The sequence below is a fragment of the Arachis ipaensis genome, chromosome B02 (assembly GCF_000816755.2).
Source record: "Arachis ipaensis cultivar K30076 chromosome B02, Araip1.1, whole genome shotgun sequence".
Classification (NCBI taxonomy): Eukaryota; Viridiplantae; Streptophyta; class Magnoliopsida; order Fabales; family Fabaceae; genus Arachis; species Arachis ipaensis.
The window spans coordinates 108635224-108651513 of NC_029786.2; the positions used below are offsets into that span (position 1 = coordinate 108635224).

At 36.8% G+C, this 16290-nt stretch overlaps 1 protein-coding gene, 2 long non-coding RNA genes and 1 pseudogene across 3 annotated transcripts; 1 reads left to right on the forward strand and 3 right to left on the reverse strand.

Moving 5' to 3' along the window:
• On the forward strand, positions 3237 to 4341 carry LOC107628087. Its single transcript, XM_016330897.1, has 3 exons — positions 3237 to 3652; positions 3756 to 4130; positions 4230 to 4341. The coding sequence occupies exons 1-3, from the start codon at positions 3237 to 3239 to the stop codon at positions 4339 to 4341; spliced, it is 903 nt and encodes a 300-aa protein (XP_016186383.1).
• Positions 11561 to 11860, reverse strand: LOC110269132. Its single transcript, XR_002358249.1, has 2 exons — positions 11826 to 11860; positions 11561 to 11686 (listed from the first exon to the last, which is right to left on the reverse strand). It is a non-coding gene; the product is annotated as an uncharacterized LOC110269132 (long non-coding RNA).
• On the reverse strand, positions 12129 to 12948 carry LOC110269131. The gene is made up of 3 exons (XR_002358248.1): positions 12919 to 12948; positions 12504 to 12505; positions 12129 to 12358 (listed from the first exon to the last, which is right to left on the reverse strand). It is a non-coding gene; the product is annotated as an uncharacterized LOC110269131 (long non-coding RNA).
• Positions 13369 to 16013, reverse strand: LOC107628088 (annotated as a pseudogene).

Below are 16290 nucleotides of genomic sequence, written 5' to 3' on the forward strand. Positions count from 1 at the left end.
GTGGCATAATTATTTTATTACTAAAATAATTAAATTTGTTCAAAATTGGACTTACATTCAGAATTTGGGAGTCTCCCATAGATTGCTAAGCAATAGTACAAAACAACAATAGCGTAACTTCGAAAAAATTGAAGGAGTAACAAAAAAATCAAAGATGATCTTTCAAGGATTAGGGCTCAAACTCCTCTGTGAGTGGCGTTGCAGTTCAGTGCATAGCTTCATGACCGATTCTACCACTGCATTGGATGAGCTGTTGGTTTGTTCGAAGACTCTCAAATTCCTGCTTTTCTAGATGCTCCAATAGGTGATAGTAAGAATATTGAGCTCAAAATCTCCATGGTACTGTTGTGCTATATTTTCTTTCATTTGTGTCCACCACTCCCGGAAGGTCGTTGTTCTTTGCGGCGGTAATAAGCAGCTAATGTGCATTCTCTTCCACACTTTTTGAGCCTCAGAACAGTAGATTAGGCAGTGGGAGGTTGATTCCTCTTCCCGGTGGCAGACGGGACACTCCCCCGATGTTCCTGAAAACCTCCGGTGGATATTTTGTAAGACTGGGAGGCGGTCATGCAGCGACTTCCAGAGGAAGATCTTTATCTTATGAGAGATCTGGAGCTTACATAATCCCTTCCACAAGGGGTTTTGTCTGAAATAGTCTAGGCAGCTTTTGATTGGGCTGTGGAAGAAATTGTAAGCAACTTTATATCCTGAAGCAACAGAGTATTGGTGCGTATTACTCAGAGCCTAATGTAGCTTGTCTTCATTTTTCACCAATTGGATTGTTAATATTCGATTACTGATGTCCATATGAAAAATCTCTTGGATGAGTTGTTGGTTCCAGCTTCTCTGTTCTTGATTTATTAAATCCTTCACTTTGAATACTGGTAGTGTTGTGTTAGTGTGCAGGGGTATGGCAGAGGAAGCCATGGCTCGCCAACAATCTGGATATCCTCTCCAGTGCCAATTCTCCATTGAAGCCCTTTCTCCACCACTTTCCTGCCTTCGAGGACACTTCTCCATCCCCAAGAAGGTAATACTTCAACCTTTACTTTCATTACATCATAGTATTTGAAGTACTTACTTTTGAGGATTCTGGCTAGGAGTGAGTTAGGACGAGTAATTAATCGCCAGCATTGTTTTCCTAGGAGAGTAAGATTTTGGGCCCTGAGATCTTTTAGTCCCAAACCTCCCTCACTCTTAGGTCGTGTCATAATATCCCAACTAACCCATTGCATCTTCCGTTCTTCCCCCTTTTGACCCCACCAAAATTGAGCTAGGATATGGTGAATTTCCATAATCAGAGAATCCGGCAATCGAAAACATGACAGAGAATACATTGGTATAGCCTCTCCTATAGCCTTAATTAATAGATGCATGTCTTCCACCAGCCGAGAAGAGGTTGCGCTTCCAATGCTGAGCTTTTTTCCGGACCTTTTCTTTAATCAAGTTGAAGGTAGACCGCTTAGATTTATTAATCGTAGCTGGAAGCACAAGATATTTATCTTGCGTTCCAATGTGATCAATGTGGAGAGCATTAGCCAGTTGGCGTCGAGTCTCCATTGGATTGTTGTGACTGAAAAAGATTGCTGACTTGCTCAAGTTTACCTGCTGGCCGCTGCAACTTCGATAATGCTCCAATAGGTCCATAATTCTTTCACAGTTTGATGCTGTAGCTTTGCTAAAGAGTATCAAATTGTCTGCGAATAACAAGTGGCTGACTCGAGGACACCTCCTGTTAATCTGAACTCCTTGAATGAGTCTGTTTTGCTCCGCCTTGTGTAGCATAAAGGATAATCCTTCAAATCAGAAAAGAAATAGGTATGGCGATAGAGGGTCTCCTTGTCGGATACTTCTATTTGGTTTGAAAAAACTAAAAGGTTGACCTTCCACATTGACGGAATAAAAAACAGTAGTGACTAACTCCCGGATCCATGCTATCCATCTCTCTTCAAAACCCAATTTTTTCATAATGAACCACAAATAATCCCACTCAACTCTGTCATACGCCTTACTCATGTCCAACTTAACTGCTATTTCATACTCCAGTCCTTACCTCTTCTTCTTAAGATAATGCATGTACTCATGAGCAATAAAGATATTATCCGAAATAAGCCTCTCTTTAATAAATGCACTCTGAAACTGACTAATCAAACTGTTTATAATAAGTTGGAGTCTGTGAACAAGTATTTTTGACATGATTTTATAAATAACTGTGAAAAGACTGATAGACCAAATCTAAAATATACTGGTGATTTTTTTTCTTATATATTATTATTAATAACTAATTATTAATTTGATAATCAAATCAACCTTTGATTCTAATAATTTTTATTGGGTCAAGGCTTGAGATGTCAAATGACCACTTTACCTTCATCATAGCTAGACCCTCTTTGATTGAAAAACCTAATTATTATTTGTGGATGTCTGTTTCCATACTTACATTAATTATATTAGTGAAGGGAATAAATAATATAATGGACTCGTTTACTAGGGATTCAGAAAGCTAATATTGGAGATTTTATTTCAAAATCATGCATTTTTTTTCTTTTTTGTCTTTAGGTATATACTCAGACCCTATTGTTATCAAAAGTCTGACTAATTTATCTTAAGAAATCAATTATATTTTCCAACACGAATATATACACACTAAGCTCGTCAACTTGAAAACCATTGACAATCAGACACTGTCCTATATCTACCATTCAATCAAAACTGATAATAAAAAGAGCCTCATATATATCATCCATTCAGATAATTTCTTGAATTTTGAATGCATCAATTTTGTTTAAACGATGAGTTTTTCATATGTTGATTGCTTTTAAATTCAATAGTAATTTTTAGGGTAATTTATCTATTTAAATAAAGTGAAGACCAAAATTATCAGAATACACATTATGCAAACTGGATATCGAAATGCATTTTTTTCCTAAACTATGCAAACTGCGACAGGGTATCGCAGTTTACAAAATACACGTAATTCGCTATAGGGGAGTTGTGGATTACATTGGCGAAAACCATCACATAAACCACTAGGTGTCGCGGTTTATGTGTGTTTTTGATGCATGCATAAACCACTATAGGGGTGCAGCGGTTTATGCTGTGTAAACTCTGCCTATAAATACCAAGATAGGGAGTGGGTTATTTGAAGAGAGTCATTTTCACACTTTTAGAAATGGATAGAGAGGAAAGCTTGATGGTTCTAGTCCACTGTTCTGGTAAAATAAAAAAAAAGTAACATGCATGGTGTTAAGTTCACGGATAAAGAACCGTTGAGCATTTTTATCCGTTCGACTGATACTTTGTCGGATCTGAAGAGGAACATACTGCAGAAGGCAGGGTTAGCTGGGGCCAAGTCGGTGAAGAAGGTGTTCTACAAGATTCCGATGGCGGCCGTGTCGAGTGGTGTGCAGTATGAAACATTTGTCATCGGGTCGGATGAAGACATGTGGGTGTTGTTTCATTGTTGGCAGAGTTTTCCGGAGGTGAGAATACACGAGTTGTTTGCCAAGTTAAAAAACCGTGTGGAAAGTTCCGGAGCTTCAGTGCCAAATCCTCAGTCGACGACAATGGAGGGTGCTTCTACTTCGATGCCTGTCGTTGCACCTCCTACCTGCACCTCCACCTATTCTAGCACTGGCAGATATGTCACCCGGTTTGATTACTGGTTTTGTTGGGAGTGGTGAGCCGGATCACTATGAGGACGCGATGCGGGACTATGATTCGAACAATGAGCCCGATCACATATAAGGGGATAGTGAGGACGAGACTCCAGTGCCCTCACCTGCACCTCAGGGGTCATCCAGTTCTGGGTCCTACCAACAACCGCTGCATTTCTCGACGCTCAATCTGGAAGCAGTGAGCCAACAACCAGATGATCGACACACCTTCGACAACCGCGGATTACACGAGGGCAATGCTTCTGGCGAATTTCAGATTGGTCAATCTTTTCAGACTAAGGAGGAAGCTGTGATGAGTGTTAAGGATTATAGCATTCGTCGTGGAGTTCAGTATAAGGTAATGGAATCTAATCATCTGAAGTATGTTCAGAGATGCAAGGAGTTTGGAAATGGCTGCAGCTGGATCATCCGAGTTGCACTTCGGCAGCGAAAGGGTAATTGGGATGTTAGAAGGTACAATGGAGCCCACACATGCCTGGCCACGTCGATATTGAGCGACCACTGACAACTCGATTACCACGTAATTTGTGTGAGGATATATCCCTTGGTTAGGGCAGATGCAGCAATTACCATAAAGGTGTTGCAAGAAGCTACTGAGTTAACTTACGGATTCAGGCCTAGCTACAAGAAGGTGTGGAAGGCAAAGCAGAAGACAGTTGCCTAGATTTACGGGGATTGAGAAGAGTCATATGCGAAATTGCCCTGGTGAATCCTTGGGATGCAAGCAACGATGGACAGAAGCGTAGCTTTGTTGAAGACTTCTCCAGTGCGTGTTGGTGGTGAGGTTGATGAGTTTACGGAGTACTTTCATTGACTTTTCTGGACGTTCCCTCCATGCGTTGAGGCTTTTAAAAATTGCAAGCCACTTATCAGCATTGACGGAACGCATCTGTATAGGAAGTATGGCGGGACTTTGCTTTTGGCTATTGCGCAAGATGGAAACTTGAATATATTGCCAGTTGCGTTTGCACTTGTTGAGGGGGAGAATGCTGAGTCCTGGGCTTTTTTCTTATTCCACTTGCGTCAGCATGTGACCCCACAAGAAGGAATTCTGGTAATTTCTGACAAACAACGGCATTAAGGCTGCACAGGAGGCACCGGACAGTGGCTGGAAACCGCCTCATGCATATCGAGTGTATTGCATTCGACACGTTGCAGCCAATTTTGCTCTCAGTTTCAAGGGTCAGGATGCAAGGCGAATGCTCGTGAATGCGGCGTATGTGAAGACTGAGGCCGAGTTTGACTACTAGTTTGATATTATGAGGACTGAGAATTCGGCCATGTGTGATTGGGCCAACTGGCTGGAGTACGATAAGTGGACCCAACACCAGGATGGAGGCAGACGGTTCGGCCACATGACGACGAACATATCTGAGTGTGTTAACTCTGTACTGAAAGGGACACAGAATCTTCCAGTAACTGCCTTGTCAAATCCACATACAGGAGGTTAGCAGAGCTTTTTGTCGTCCGAGAGCAGACAGCAAAGGCGTAGTTGGGGTCAGGCCAACAGTTTTGCCAGGCCCTGGTCAAGGCGATAGAGCGCAATCTGAAAGATGCGAGGTGCTTCACAGTTACTTTGTTCGACAGACATCAGTCTGAGTATACCGTGGCTGAGACGACTCCTACCGGTAACTTCTCGCTTGGGACGTATCGAGTTTTCCTCAGAGATCGCACTTGTGACTGTGGGTACTTTCAAACTCTCCATTACCCTTGCTGTCATGCGATTGCATGCTGTGCTTAGTCCCGGTTAGACTGGGCTACATACGTTCATGAGGTTTATACCATGAGTAAGGTGTTCAGCATATACCGGATGGAATTTTCGCCCCCTATTCCAGAGGATCTATGGCCACCGTACGCCGGTCCTATTATCATCCCTGATCCTAACATGAGACGTGCCAGAGAAGGACGACTGAGGTCAACAAGAATCCGTAAACACCATGGATGAGGCTGATGCTAGTCGGCCGAAGCGATGTGGACTATGCAGACAGATAAGACACACTCGCAGGACTTGCCCTCAGCGAAGATCCACCCCCAGTGCCGAGGCATAGGTCAATTTAGGTCGTCAGGATTAGGTTGATCTTTTTCTCTCCTTGTTTGTGTTCTTGTTTTATCTTAGTATTGCTTACTGTTAATTGAAGTTGTATTTGCTGATCGATTCTCTATGTACTAATGATTCTCTCTGGGGTATAATTTTCTTGATAATTCTATGAGTACCATAGACTAATTTCAATTAAATCAATGCAGTAACCTATGTTGCGCTATACACAAGTTAAACTTTCATCCAAAAAACTCATCTTCTATAAAAAAAATGAACTAAGTCTTTATAAAGCATAAACCGCTACACCCCTATAGCGGTTTATGCATGCATAAAAAAAACACATAAACTGCGACACCCCTGTAGCGGTTTATGTGATGGTTTTCACCAACGTAATCAGTGACACCCCTATAGCGAATTATATGCATTTTGTAAACCGCGATAAGGACAATTAGTGTAAAATAAACACTTTTAGAACTAAAAACCTAAACACAAAATAACTTATTTATAAATTACTTTTAATATAGCCATTTATTATTTAAGTTGTTTTTTTAAAAATAACTTAATTAAGCTATTTACCCAACTAGACTTTAATATTACAAACTATAAATGTATAACCACATATAGGTATCATTTCTTTATTTTTTTAAAGACTTCAAGTAATGATTCACTTCAATAATGTTAGTAGTTGAAGTCAATACTATCCAACTTTAAAAATGATTGACATTAGTGAAGTATTTTAAGTAATCTTTTCATGATTGACTTTGGCTATTCAATAAAAAAACTCCAATTTTATAGTACCCGCGTTAAATCATTGTTAATTAAATAATATGCATTAATAGCAAACATAATTAATCTTAATATCACCTTACCTAAATTTTTGCTTGAAAAAAATTTTAATTTAATCCAAAAATCTCCAGACTAAAGTAAATATTTTACATGGCTTTGCCAAATTTCATTTAAAAAAAAACAGAATTTAAGTGCCTAATCTCGTCCACTATTTCTACTGCACAAATGCATCCCTCACTGTTAAATTAACAAATTGTCTTGTGAGTTTCAACCCGCTTTAATGACTCTAATTACAGGCAAAAGCATATATATAAACAGCTTAAAATGGTTGATCATAAAAGGTACTATTTTACTGGTCAAAATAAAAAATCTAATGCAACCTAAAGAGTGATAACATCTAAAAAAAATAGTTAGAAATTAAAAAACTTCGGTATATCATATCATGACATAACTGATGCTGTCCTTGCATCAATTGTTTAACATGATATTACTTATCTCAACGGTATTACTTAAGCACGAATGAGACAATAAGAAGATTGTACAGTCAAGTTAAGCCATACCTTATTGATGTTTGAAGCTGTAAAATTCATTCATTGTATCTCTAAACCAATCAAAGCAATTTTGCTCTCTTCTAATCAAATATATGCTTCAAGTGAATCCTTTGTTAAGCTACTGCATCAAACTGCTTTATTACAAATGCCAAATATCAAAATTTTGGTGTTTACTTAATAGAAAAGATGGTCTTCAAATTGAATTTTAGTATTGTGCAGTATAACATCAAAAAAATAGAAAGCAGACTACATATATAAAAGCCCCAACATGATCAATGTGTAGTAGCTACATATTTACAAATGCTAATGGAAGTAGTGGGTCCAACACCCAAGCCAATCAGTAGATAAAGCGGAACCATGGTCTTGAGAAGCGGAACCAAAAGGACCATTTATACATAATTTTGGACAATGAGCTTGTCTCTTTCTGGTATAGTGGAGATATATCACATTCTTGACGTCCATTCTCAACTTGAAAATAATATTGACATTATATTTGTTTACAATTGAATACAAAAATTGAGGACACATCAGAATATAAAAAAAGTACAAAAACAAAAAGAACAATGCTCATCAACACCATGTAAGCAAGCACCTTGAGAATAAATCGACATAAGGTAGATATCTAACCAAAAGAAAAGTGAGAAAAAAAAACAAAGAATGGGGTGTTAATTAAAGTGTGTTCAAAGTCAACCCTAAAGAAATTAGCCTTTTCCTAATTGGAAAAGTCACTAATTTTTCTTCCAGGGAAAGCACAACGTTTCTTTAAACCATTGGAGCTTGCAGCATATTTAGTCGGGAAGTCGCATCAGATTTTCTTAAAAATCCTAATAATAGCTAATGTTCAAATACAGATTTTCTTGTTTTAGGAGGCAAAACAAATTTTCATTGAAAAGTACTTGGTAGATACTTCTTAGGAACACCAAAAATATAGTTCTAGTGAAGGAAATGGAATGCATGCATTTAAATTTTACCTCGCATATGTATTTGCTTTTAAAGGTTGGAAGTGATTCCAAAGTGACTTTCAATTAATCAATCTAAAGATTTCACCACATTTTCTACCCACACCCATTCTATCTTCTTTAACAAACACAACCTGAATGTCATCTTCTAGAATTTATAAGGAAAAGTTTTAGAAAATTAAAAGACAATAATAAACCCAGAGATGAAATCATTTTGACTGGCAGATACATCCCCAAAGTAGTGATATGTCAGAGAAAGAACCATTGCATTGATCATAGTGAACATCTCATATCCTAGTTCGATATGTACTGATCTAGATGAGAAAATGGAGGTTGAGATCCAAAAGCATTATTACCTTATAAGTTTGTCAGGACTCTCAAGCCATCATGAACAAGCTACACTGGAATTCCCTCCCTAATCCCATAAATCGTAAAATTCAATATACAAATCCTAAAATCACAATGAAACTATCTCATCAAAGCATCATATGTTTAAGCTGCAAACAAAAAATAACCTGCTCATGCTCATCAAAATTCCATTTAATTAAACCAAAATCTTTTCTAGTTCTTATCAATGCTTTTAAATGATGAAATATATATTTTCCAAGTTTATTGGATCATACAAAAACGTCAGCATTTGACATTTTAGACAATGGAGAATAAAGAAAAGAAAAAAAAAACAACAAAGCTCGATCTGTTTGAGCTTTGTTTTCTTTCTTAATTTCATGTTCTAATCTCCTTTTAATATATATTTTTTAAGTCACAAACTTAGGAGGAATAGAAATTGCATCAAAGGTTATATATATAACAAAACAGTAAGTTCATAGTTGCACTTTTGTCTAGTAGCCATTACCACGAAATTGAAGTTTAAATGAAGGAAAACGTTGAAAATCATTGCAGCCGCAGTGGTTTGTTCATTGGTTATCTGGGAATTGGGTTCTTCACTTCTTCCTACAGCCTTACAGTGTACATCACAGTAAAGAGTAGCTTCTAGGTCCTGCCAAATTGGCTGTTTTTGAATTTTTCTCTGTATCTATACTTACTGTAAAAATTAAAATTAAATTTTTACGTTTAAAGAAAAAAGTAAAAAGACAAATGTATTGAAAAAAAAAATGCATAAATAAAATACTATAGAAATCCATAGTAGAGGAATAACAGTAAGAAAAAAATAGCAAGATAGTAATTAAAAAAATAAATTTAGCAAAAATAGCTCAGACAACAGTTATTTAATATGGCTAAAAACTTGTGAACTATATTTTCTAATGTATTTGCACAAAGAAGCAACTTTTTCAAACTCTGGACACCTCTATTAATGAAATAAGATTAATTTTATGAAGAAAAAGTAAGAACAATTTTGAACTAAACAAAGTAACCCCTTTAAAGTCTATTTGAATTATAATCAGTTACCTTAAGAAGAAGAGCATTACACACACTATAGTAATGCTTTATCAATGCGTTTTGCATTAGACATCAAGAGATCATCTCCAACTAACTGCACCAACATTGTAATGAATGGAAATCATCCAAATAAGGTTCCTTATGAATAACATCTCAAAGGTAACAAAAGTGATTAATAATCTGAATTTTGATCACAGCAGAACCAATTTAGTTCTCACAAAGCGTAAAGAGCATTTTAGCCAATTTTTTGTTTTAGGCAGTCACACACTTCAGATCCAGTTCAAGTAATCAGTATTGGACTGAAAATAGCAACACAAATTAGATCATTCATTAATTCTGATTAAGAAACCTATACAAACAGCCACAACTTGGCAGTACAATGATGTAGTGGATACCGAAATGGTATCAAATTCTAAAGTTTACATGTTTACTGACTGAATCGAGTTTGAGTTGAGTTTTACTATTTAAGTTTACCTAAGTTTACCCTAACATTGTTAGCATTAGCTTGCCATTTGTCTTTACATAAGCATTCAGAATTTCACCCAATTTGAGAACATGTATAAAATATCAGCTATATTTTAGCCAAGAATCATATTCATTGTTGAAGAGTTTCAATTTTTCAAAGAGTATTTGCCTAACATCAATGTCGTAAGTTTGTTAACATCAATGTTGCAAGCTTTTAAACCGTTATCAAATTCGCCACATCCAGGAACAGATAACACCTTTCAACCATCAAGGCCAATACTGAAGTTAGTGTGAAGCCAACAATTATTCATTGTGAAAACCCAAGTTCAATGAAATTGCATGTATAAGAATTAAGAGGCTCAACAAAATATTAATATATGAAATCCCTAGCTGAGCATCTAAAAAGAAGAAGAAAAAGGAGCAAGCTAATGCTGTAATCCATGAAACATAGGATCACAATGAAAAAACTCAACATACTGTTTCAGATAAAAGAAAAGAAAATCATCCTCCCAGCCCACATCTTATTGGTACAACTATGATAGAGTAACATATATACTGAAACTTTTTTAAGAAAGATTAATATTTCTCTATCAAGTAAATATAGAGAATAGTCTGGTCTAATAAACATAATTGATATGAGAATTGATATGCAATTCTAAATTACATTTCTATCCAGAAAATTCTAAATCCTAAGCCTTTGCAACGAAGCATTAAGAGCATCAATAATTCCATCAAAACTACCAAACTTGGAAACCACCAGAGATAAAATTACTAAAATAACCTCTTCTTTTAAAGGAATTATGGACAATTCCAATCAGAAAAGATTGCTTTCAACCTGTTGTTTCTTAATTCAAACACATAAAAACACAAAGAATTAGTCTTTATCTCAAGGCATTGCTCTTACCAAAGCAGTTCACACAAAAATCATCTATACTTACTGAAAATTCATGTAACCTCAACCGAGCGATCAGTGAGTGGTCAAGTCACTGCCTAAACCAAGTGCCTCCATCTGTGTACTAAGCATTTTTTCTTCTCTTCTCTTCTTTCAGCATAAAAATCCAAGGGGCCGTTTTTTTAACATCCTAAACCAACTGTATCTGCATTAGTCATCACCAAGACCCAAACATAGCATAATGAATAATTTAGCTCAGCTAACCAAAATTGCTAATTAACACAATACTACCTACACCTAACACATATATGAGACCAAGAAGTAAGTCAATGACAGCTTAAACTAAAATTAAATTGCCGCTGAAAATAACAGATTGGCAAAAGATAATCCTACCAATATATCTGCTACCCAGACTCCAACATAGTTTCAGTAGTATGAGCATCCCAAAAGCTTCCCATTAATACAGAACAGGTTCCCATGAATACACCTCCAATGTTATTAAGTGAAACTGGTAGGGTATGCGCGATCTGCAGGAGAACAAATTTTGACCAAATGAAGAACAAATTAAAAACATGAAAAACTGATCAGCTACACACTAATTTTAAATTAGTTGTACAACACAAACACAAAACCTTGAAAAAGTTTTCTCTCACAGATTTTTTTCTTTGCATTGTTGATGATCTTCATTGCTCCATAATTATCTGTTATAGAATGTCCAAAACCAAATTATTCTTAAGAATAAGAATAAGAACCACATGAACTTCTAATTGAGACAATACTTAGTAGATCTCATAATCAATTTCACCATTCTTCTTATATCATATATCAGCAATTACTGATTTCTTCTTTACTCAAAGAAATGCTTACTCTCTACGTATGACTGACACATTATCTGCTGTCTCAAGCTCTTCCAATTTTTCCTGCATAGTTTAAGAAAACACAGCAAATGAATTTAAAAGAAAAATGAATAGCAATAAAGTTCGCAAGAAATTCTGACGGATAACAGACATTTCGGAATTTGCAAAGGATTTGGTTGCAACAAAATTAGATTCCACTTACCTAGTAAGCAAATCAAAATTACAAGAAAGAAAGAAGCCAAAGTAAGTTGTTGTCATGATCGAGGCGCTTAAGTTCTGCAAGAATCCTATGCTTACCTATGCAACTCGTTTGTATATGTGTGAAACCTAAACAGCAAAAGAAAAGCGACAAAAAAAAAAAAATAATACTTGAAGCAATCAGCAAAAGAAAAGATCTCTAATGTTGAAAAGTGAAGTCCAATAGTGTTAGCCCCATTTTAGAATAGATAACTAACAGTAGAAACAATATGCATTTGGAAAAAAGAAGAAGAAGAAGAAGAAAGAAAGAATCTTTTCCTGCTTTTAGGCGCGTGACGTGCAACAGATTCTATCGCCGTTCTATTTTTCCGACAGCCAGTTCTCCAATCTTTGTTTCTTGCTGCGGCGACACGTTGAAGATCCTTGTTCTCATGCTCTTCATTGTACACCTGAGGCTTTGCACCCTCCTCGGCTCCAAGCTTCCAATGAACCCCAAACTCATATTTCCTCAAACTCTGCTCTGTGCTTTGTTTGTTGCTATGAACAACAAAACATGAAGCTTAATAAGAACATAAATACACAGTTTAATAAGAATACATGTACATAAACACTTAAAAAACATAAAGTCTTAAAAAATAAAAGACAGAGTTCTTGACATAGGACTCTGTTTTCAATTAACTACTCCTTGAAGCCAAAAATGAAAGTTATCAAGGAAAAATAAGGCTACAGTTGGTGAGAGAAAGAGGAAGAGGAGGATTGGACATTGTTGATGAGCTCTTTAATGGGGCTCTTTTATCTCCTTGAATGCAAGTGCTGACGACGAACTTGCGGGTTTTCCGGCAAGCTTCTGCTGCTTCCACAGCTGATCAGTGGAGACAAAGAAAGGCTTCATCTGCACCCACATAGGCGATGACATTTGCAACTTCTAGCTCTATTCTGATGAGCGAATGCCCAGCCGTCTGTGGTGACTTGAGACACAATTCCCAGATGGTGAGATGAAGATAAAAATGAGGAGGACGATCAGAGGAGAGAAAAAGAGAAAGAGGGTCGAAGAGAAGAGAGTGATTCTGATTTCTGTGGGTAAAGGAGAGAGAAACTCAGAAATAAATAGGAAAAAGGATTGAAATTTGAAAATTTCTGAAGAACTGCACCCAAAATTTGCCCGCTCAAATTATTGCAGTAGAAAACAGACAGTTAAGCTTATTGCATACCTTAGGATTGCCGAAACCAAATTGGTGACAGAGAAGGAGAAAGTTTAACCAAATTGGTAAGCCTTGTCACCTCATTGATAAGCACGTGTCAATGTATTAGGCAATATGGGTTTATATCCCTGTTTTTTGCTATTCTACTTTTAATATTATAAAGATAAAGATATTTGCTATTAAATTCATAAGAATGTGAAAAAGAAAAAAATATTCGACAAATATTAGAATTTTTTTCAATCAGCTATCTATCTATCTATATCTATCTATATCTATCTATCTATCTATCTATCTATCTATCTTCGGAGTCGGAGCCGGAGCGGCCATGGGTGGGGCATTTGCTGGTCACTTCGGCTTTGGAATCCCGATTCCACAGTCATTGACTCTGGCCGCCCAACGAAGCGAGCCAATCGACTCGCTGGTTGATGATTGATCAGGTGCAATGTTGACAAACATCAATGTTTTTGAATCACCAACAAGATAGGGCTGCAATGCACATGCATACAACATAGAAAGTAAAGTAGTATGGGATGGACATCTATATAGTATGTAACAAGTTTAAGAATCATAGTGCAAAATTTATAGCTTAACATACCTGAAGAAGCTCTGTAAGTATTGAATTCCTGAAAGGAACATGCTTAGCTTTCTTTGCCAAAGCGCATATTACATCAATCAAAGATGAGAGACTGTCATTGATAGCCTGAATATTGCAGCAAAAGAAAATTAGTTACTATCTCTTTTTTATTACAAGCATTAATTACCATTTTGTTGAACAATGCAAATCAAATTGATACCTGATTTTCCTTCAACCGGTCCCCGGTTACCCCACTACTTGAAACTCTTGCAGTTCCAGCAAGATCAATCAGACTTAAGACACCTTGTTCTTGTTGTTTGGTGTTCTACACACATCAGAAAATAAAGTATTAGGACAAAAGAACAGTACAAAGATTTACAAGTGTGTCTCAGAATGAAAAGTAAAAGTTTATCAATGTGTATTAGGAGTCAAGTACCTCATTTGTCCCACAAATATGCACAGTTAAGACAAAATGGCTTCTCGATGATTCCTCATTCATCTGTGTCCTTCCCACAGACCTAAAAGAAGAGAAAGGGAACAAACCTAAAGTTATAAGTAAATTGTAGAACAAGAACAAAAATGTATTATGTATTATGTATATGATAAGCTGGAACTTGGAAGAGAACAATATTTCATTTGCAATTCATGTGAAAGAGCACACAGGTTCTTGCACATCCTCTCTACTCAAGAAATTTCGTTCAAGCATCATATTGGAGGATCCAACATATATAAACCAAACCATACCTGCATTGTGCAGCCCGATTTAGGAGTGAGGAAATATCGTTCATGCTACAAACATCCACAATGGTTAGGTCAGGAACGAATGCGTTTCCGTTTGCATCATGTCTAATGCGCTTCTTGCCAGGTCCACATGGCCTATTTAATAATAAATCCCTGATCTCCCTATTATATATTTCCAAGATTGACACCTACAAATGATAACAAAATATTTCAGCTCCCATTCATAGGTATAACCACATGAAAACCAGGGCAAAGTATACTAGGTACCAACCTGCATTTTGTACTTCCAACCCATATCTTTCAGAGATTGACTAGTCTGGAATATTTGTTCTAGCGAACGTGGTATGAGCCCTTTCAAATCTGGAGCATCAGGCCTGCCCATCATAGTGTAAGTTTTGCCAGCCCCTGTTTGGCCATATGCAAAGATACACACCTGCCATAACAAGCCATGACCCTCTTGTCAATGCAGTTTGTACCAAAAAGAAAAGCTAAGTGCTGAGTATGCCATGTCAAAGTAAAAAATCAACCTTGTATCCATCAAGTGCACTCTGCACCAGCTCGGATATCTCTAGGAATACGTCATTCTGAGAAGCGTCGTGATTAAACACCTTGTCAAATGTAAAAGAGTGCTTCTGCCCTGTTGATCATCAACGATGGCATCGTTATACTTGTTTGGCAAGCATAGACACTAAGTGAAAATCATAACAAACAATAGTAGCAGAGAGAATGGTGCTAAGAAATTTGTGCATATACCATCTTGAACCAATTCAATTCCCTAGCCAAGTGTTTCTGTTGGCGAAGTGTAAGAAACAACCATATCAGTTCCTGTGCCATCATCTGGTAGCAAAGGTCTCACCCGACAGAACACTCGAATCTTTCCTTTTAGGTCCTACAATTTGAAAAATAGAATAATGACCATTGGTTAGAATAACGACCATTGGTTAGAATACATTTGAAAATTAGAATAATGACCATTTACCAGAATGGTGTTCTGCATCTTTTTTCTCAGCTCCTCTCTTTCACGTAACTTCAGCTGCAGTTGAAGTATAGTGTCCTATAAAGAAAGCCCACTCTATTATGATATTCTGACTTATGGTCACATAATTAATAAAAAGGATAAAAAATTACGACGTTGGAAATCTGTACAAACCTCAAGGGCATTTGTTTCTTCTTTGTACTTTGCTAATTCTGCTGTTAAATCCTTTACTTGCTTCTGTTGACAAGCACGGTCATCTCTGATTTGTTTTAACTCCTCACGAAGGCATTTTAGTTCAGACTGCCAGCACAGAAACAGCAGAACTGCATTAGCAGGTGAAAGAAAGAAAGATCAGACTGAAAAAACTTACTTTAAGAGCGGCGGCTTTCTCTGTTTCAAGTTTTCTCCGTGCCTTGGAGCTTGCCGCTACATGTGTGGGTTGCTTGGACCTTTGAGCGGTAAGGACCCGCCACTTATCCTGAATAACACAAAAGAATAAAAATTAAAAACCAGACGCGAAATTTAAAAGGTTACTTAGGGATTTCGTACCTTGAGGTTAACATTGGATCGTGAGGTGAGAAATCGCGAAAATTTGGGATCCTGGAGGATTTTCTTCCAGTTCCCGGAACCATACTTCATTACTCCGGCTTTAAGAGCTTCTTCTTCGTCTTTCTTCCACTTTTGCCTGTGTTGAACCATTTCCGAAACTGCCTGCAGCAAGTGTTTTACCACCAATATAATACTCGACACTTTCAGTAACCTCACTAAGAAGATTACATAATAATCAAGCAAAAGGAAAACTTTAAGTACAAAATGCTAAATGATGCAATTATGCAGTGATTTTCTAAACATAAATGCTAAATGAACACACATAAATGCTTACTCGCTACAATTCTCAATTATTTAATGCATTCAATTTATGTATTTACAATATATATACATGCCATTAAACAAAAAAGTTAACAGAACCAATAAT

Coding starts and splice junctions, on each gene's coding strand:
- LOC107628087 (XM_016330897.1), top strand. CDS start 3,237: ATGCATGGTGTTAAGTTCACGGATAAAGAACCGTTGAGCATTTTTATC. Junction 3,653..3,755: donor ACTGGCAGATATGTCACCCG/GTTTGATTACTG, acceptor ATAAGGGGATAG/TGAGGACGAGACTCCAGTGC. Junction 4,131..4,229: donor GGTAATTGGGATGTTAGAAG/GTACAATGGAGC, acceptor TCCCTTGGTTAG/GGCAGATGCAGCAATTACCA.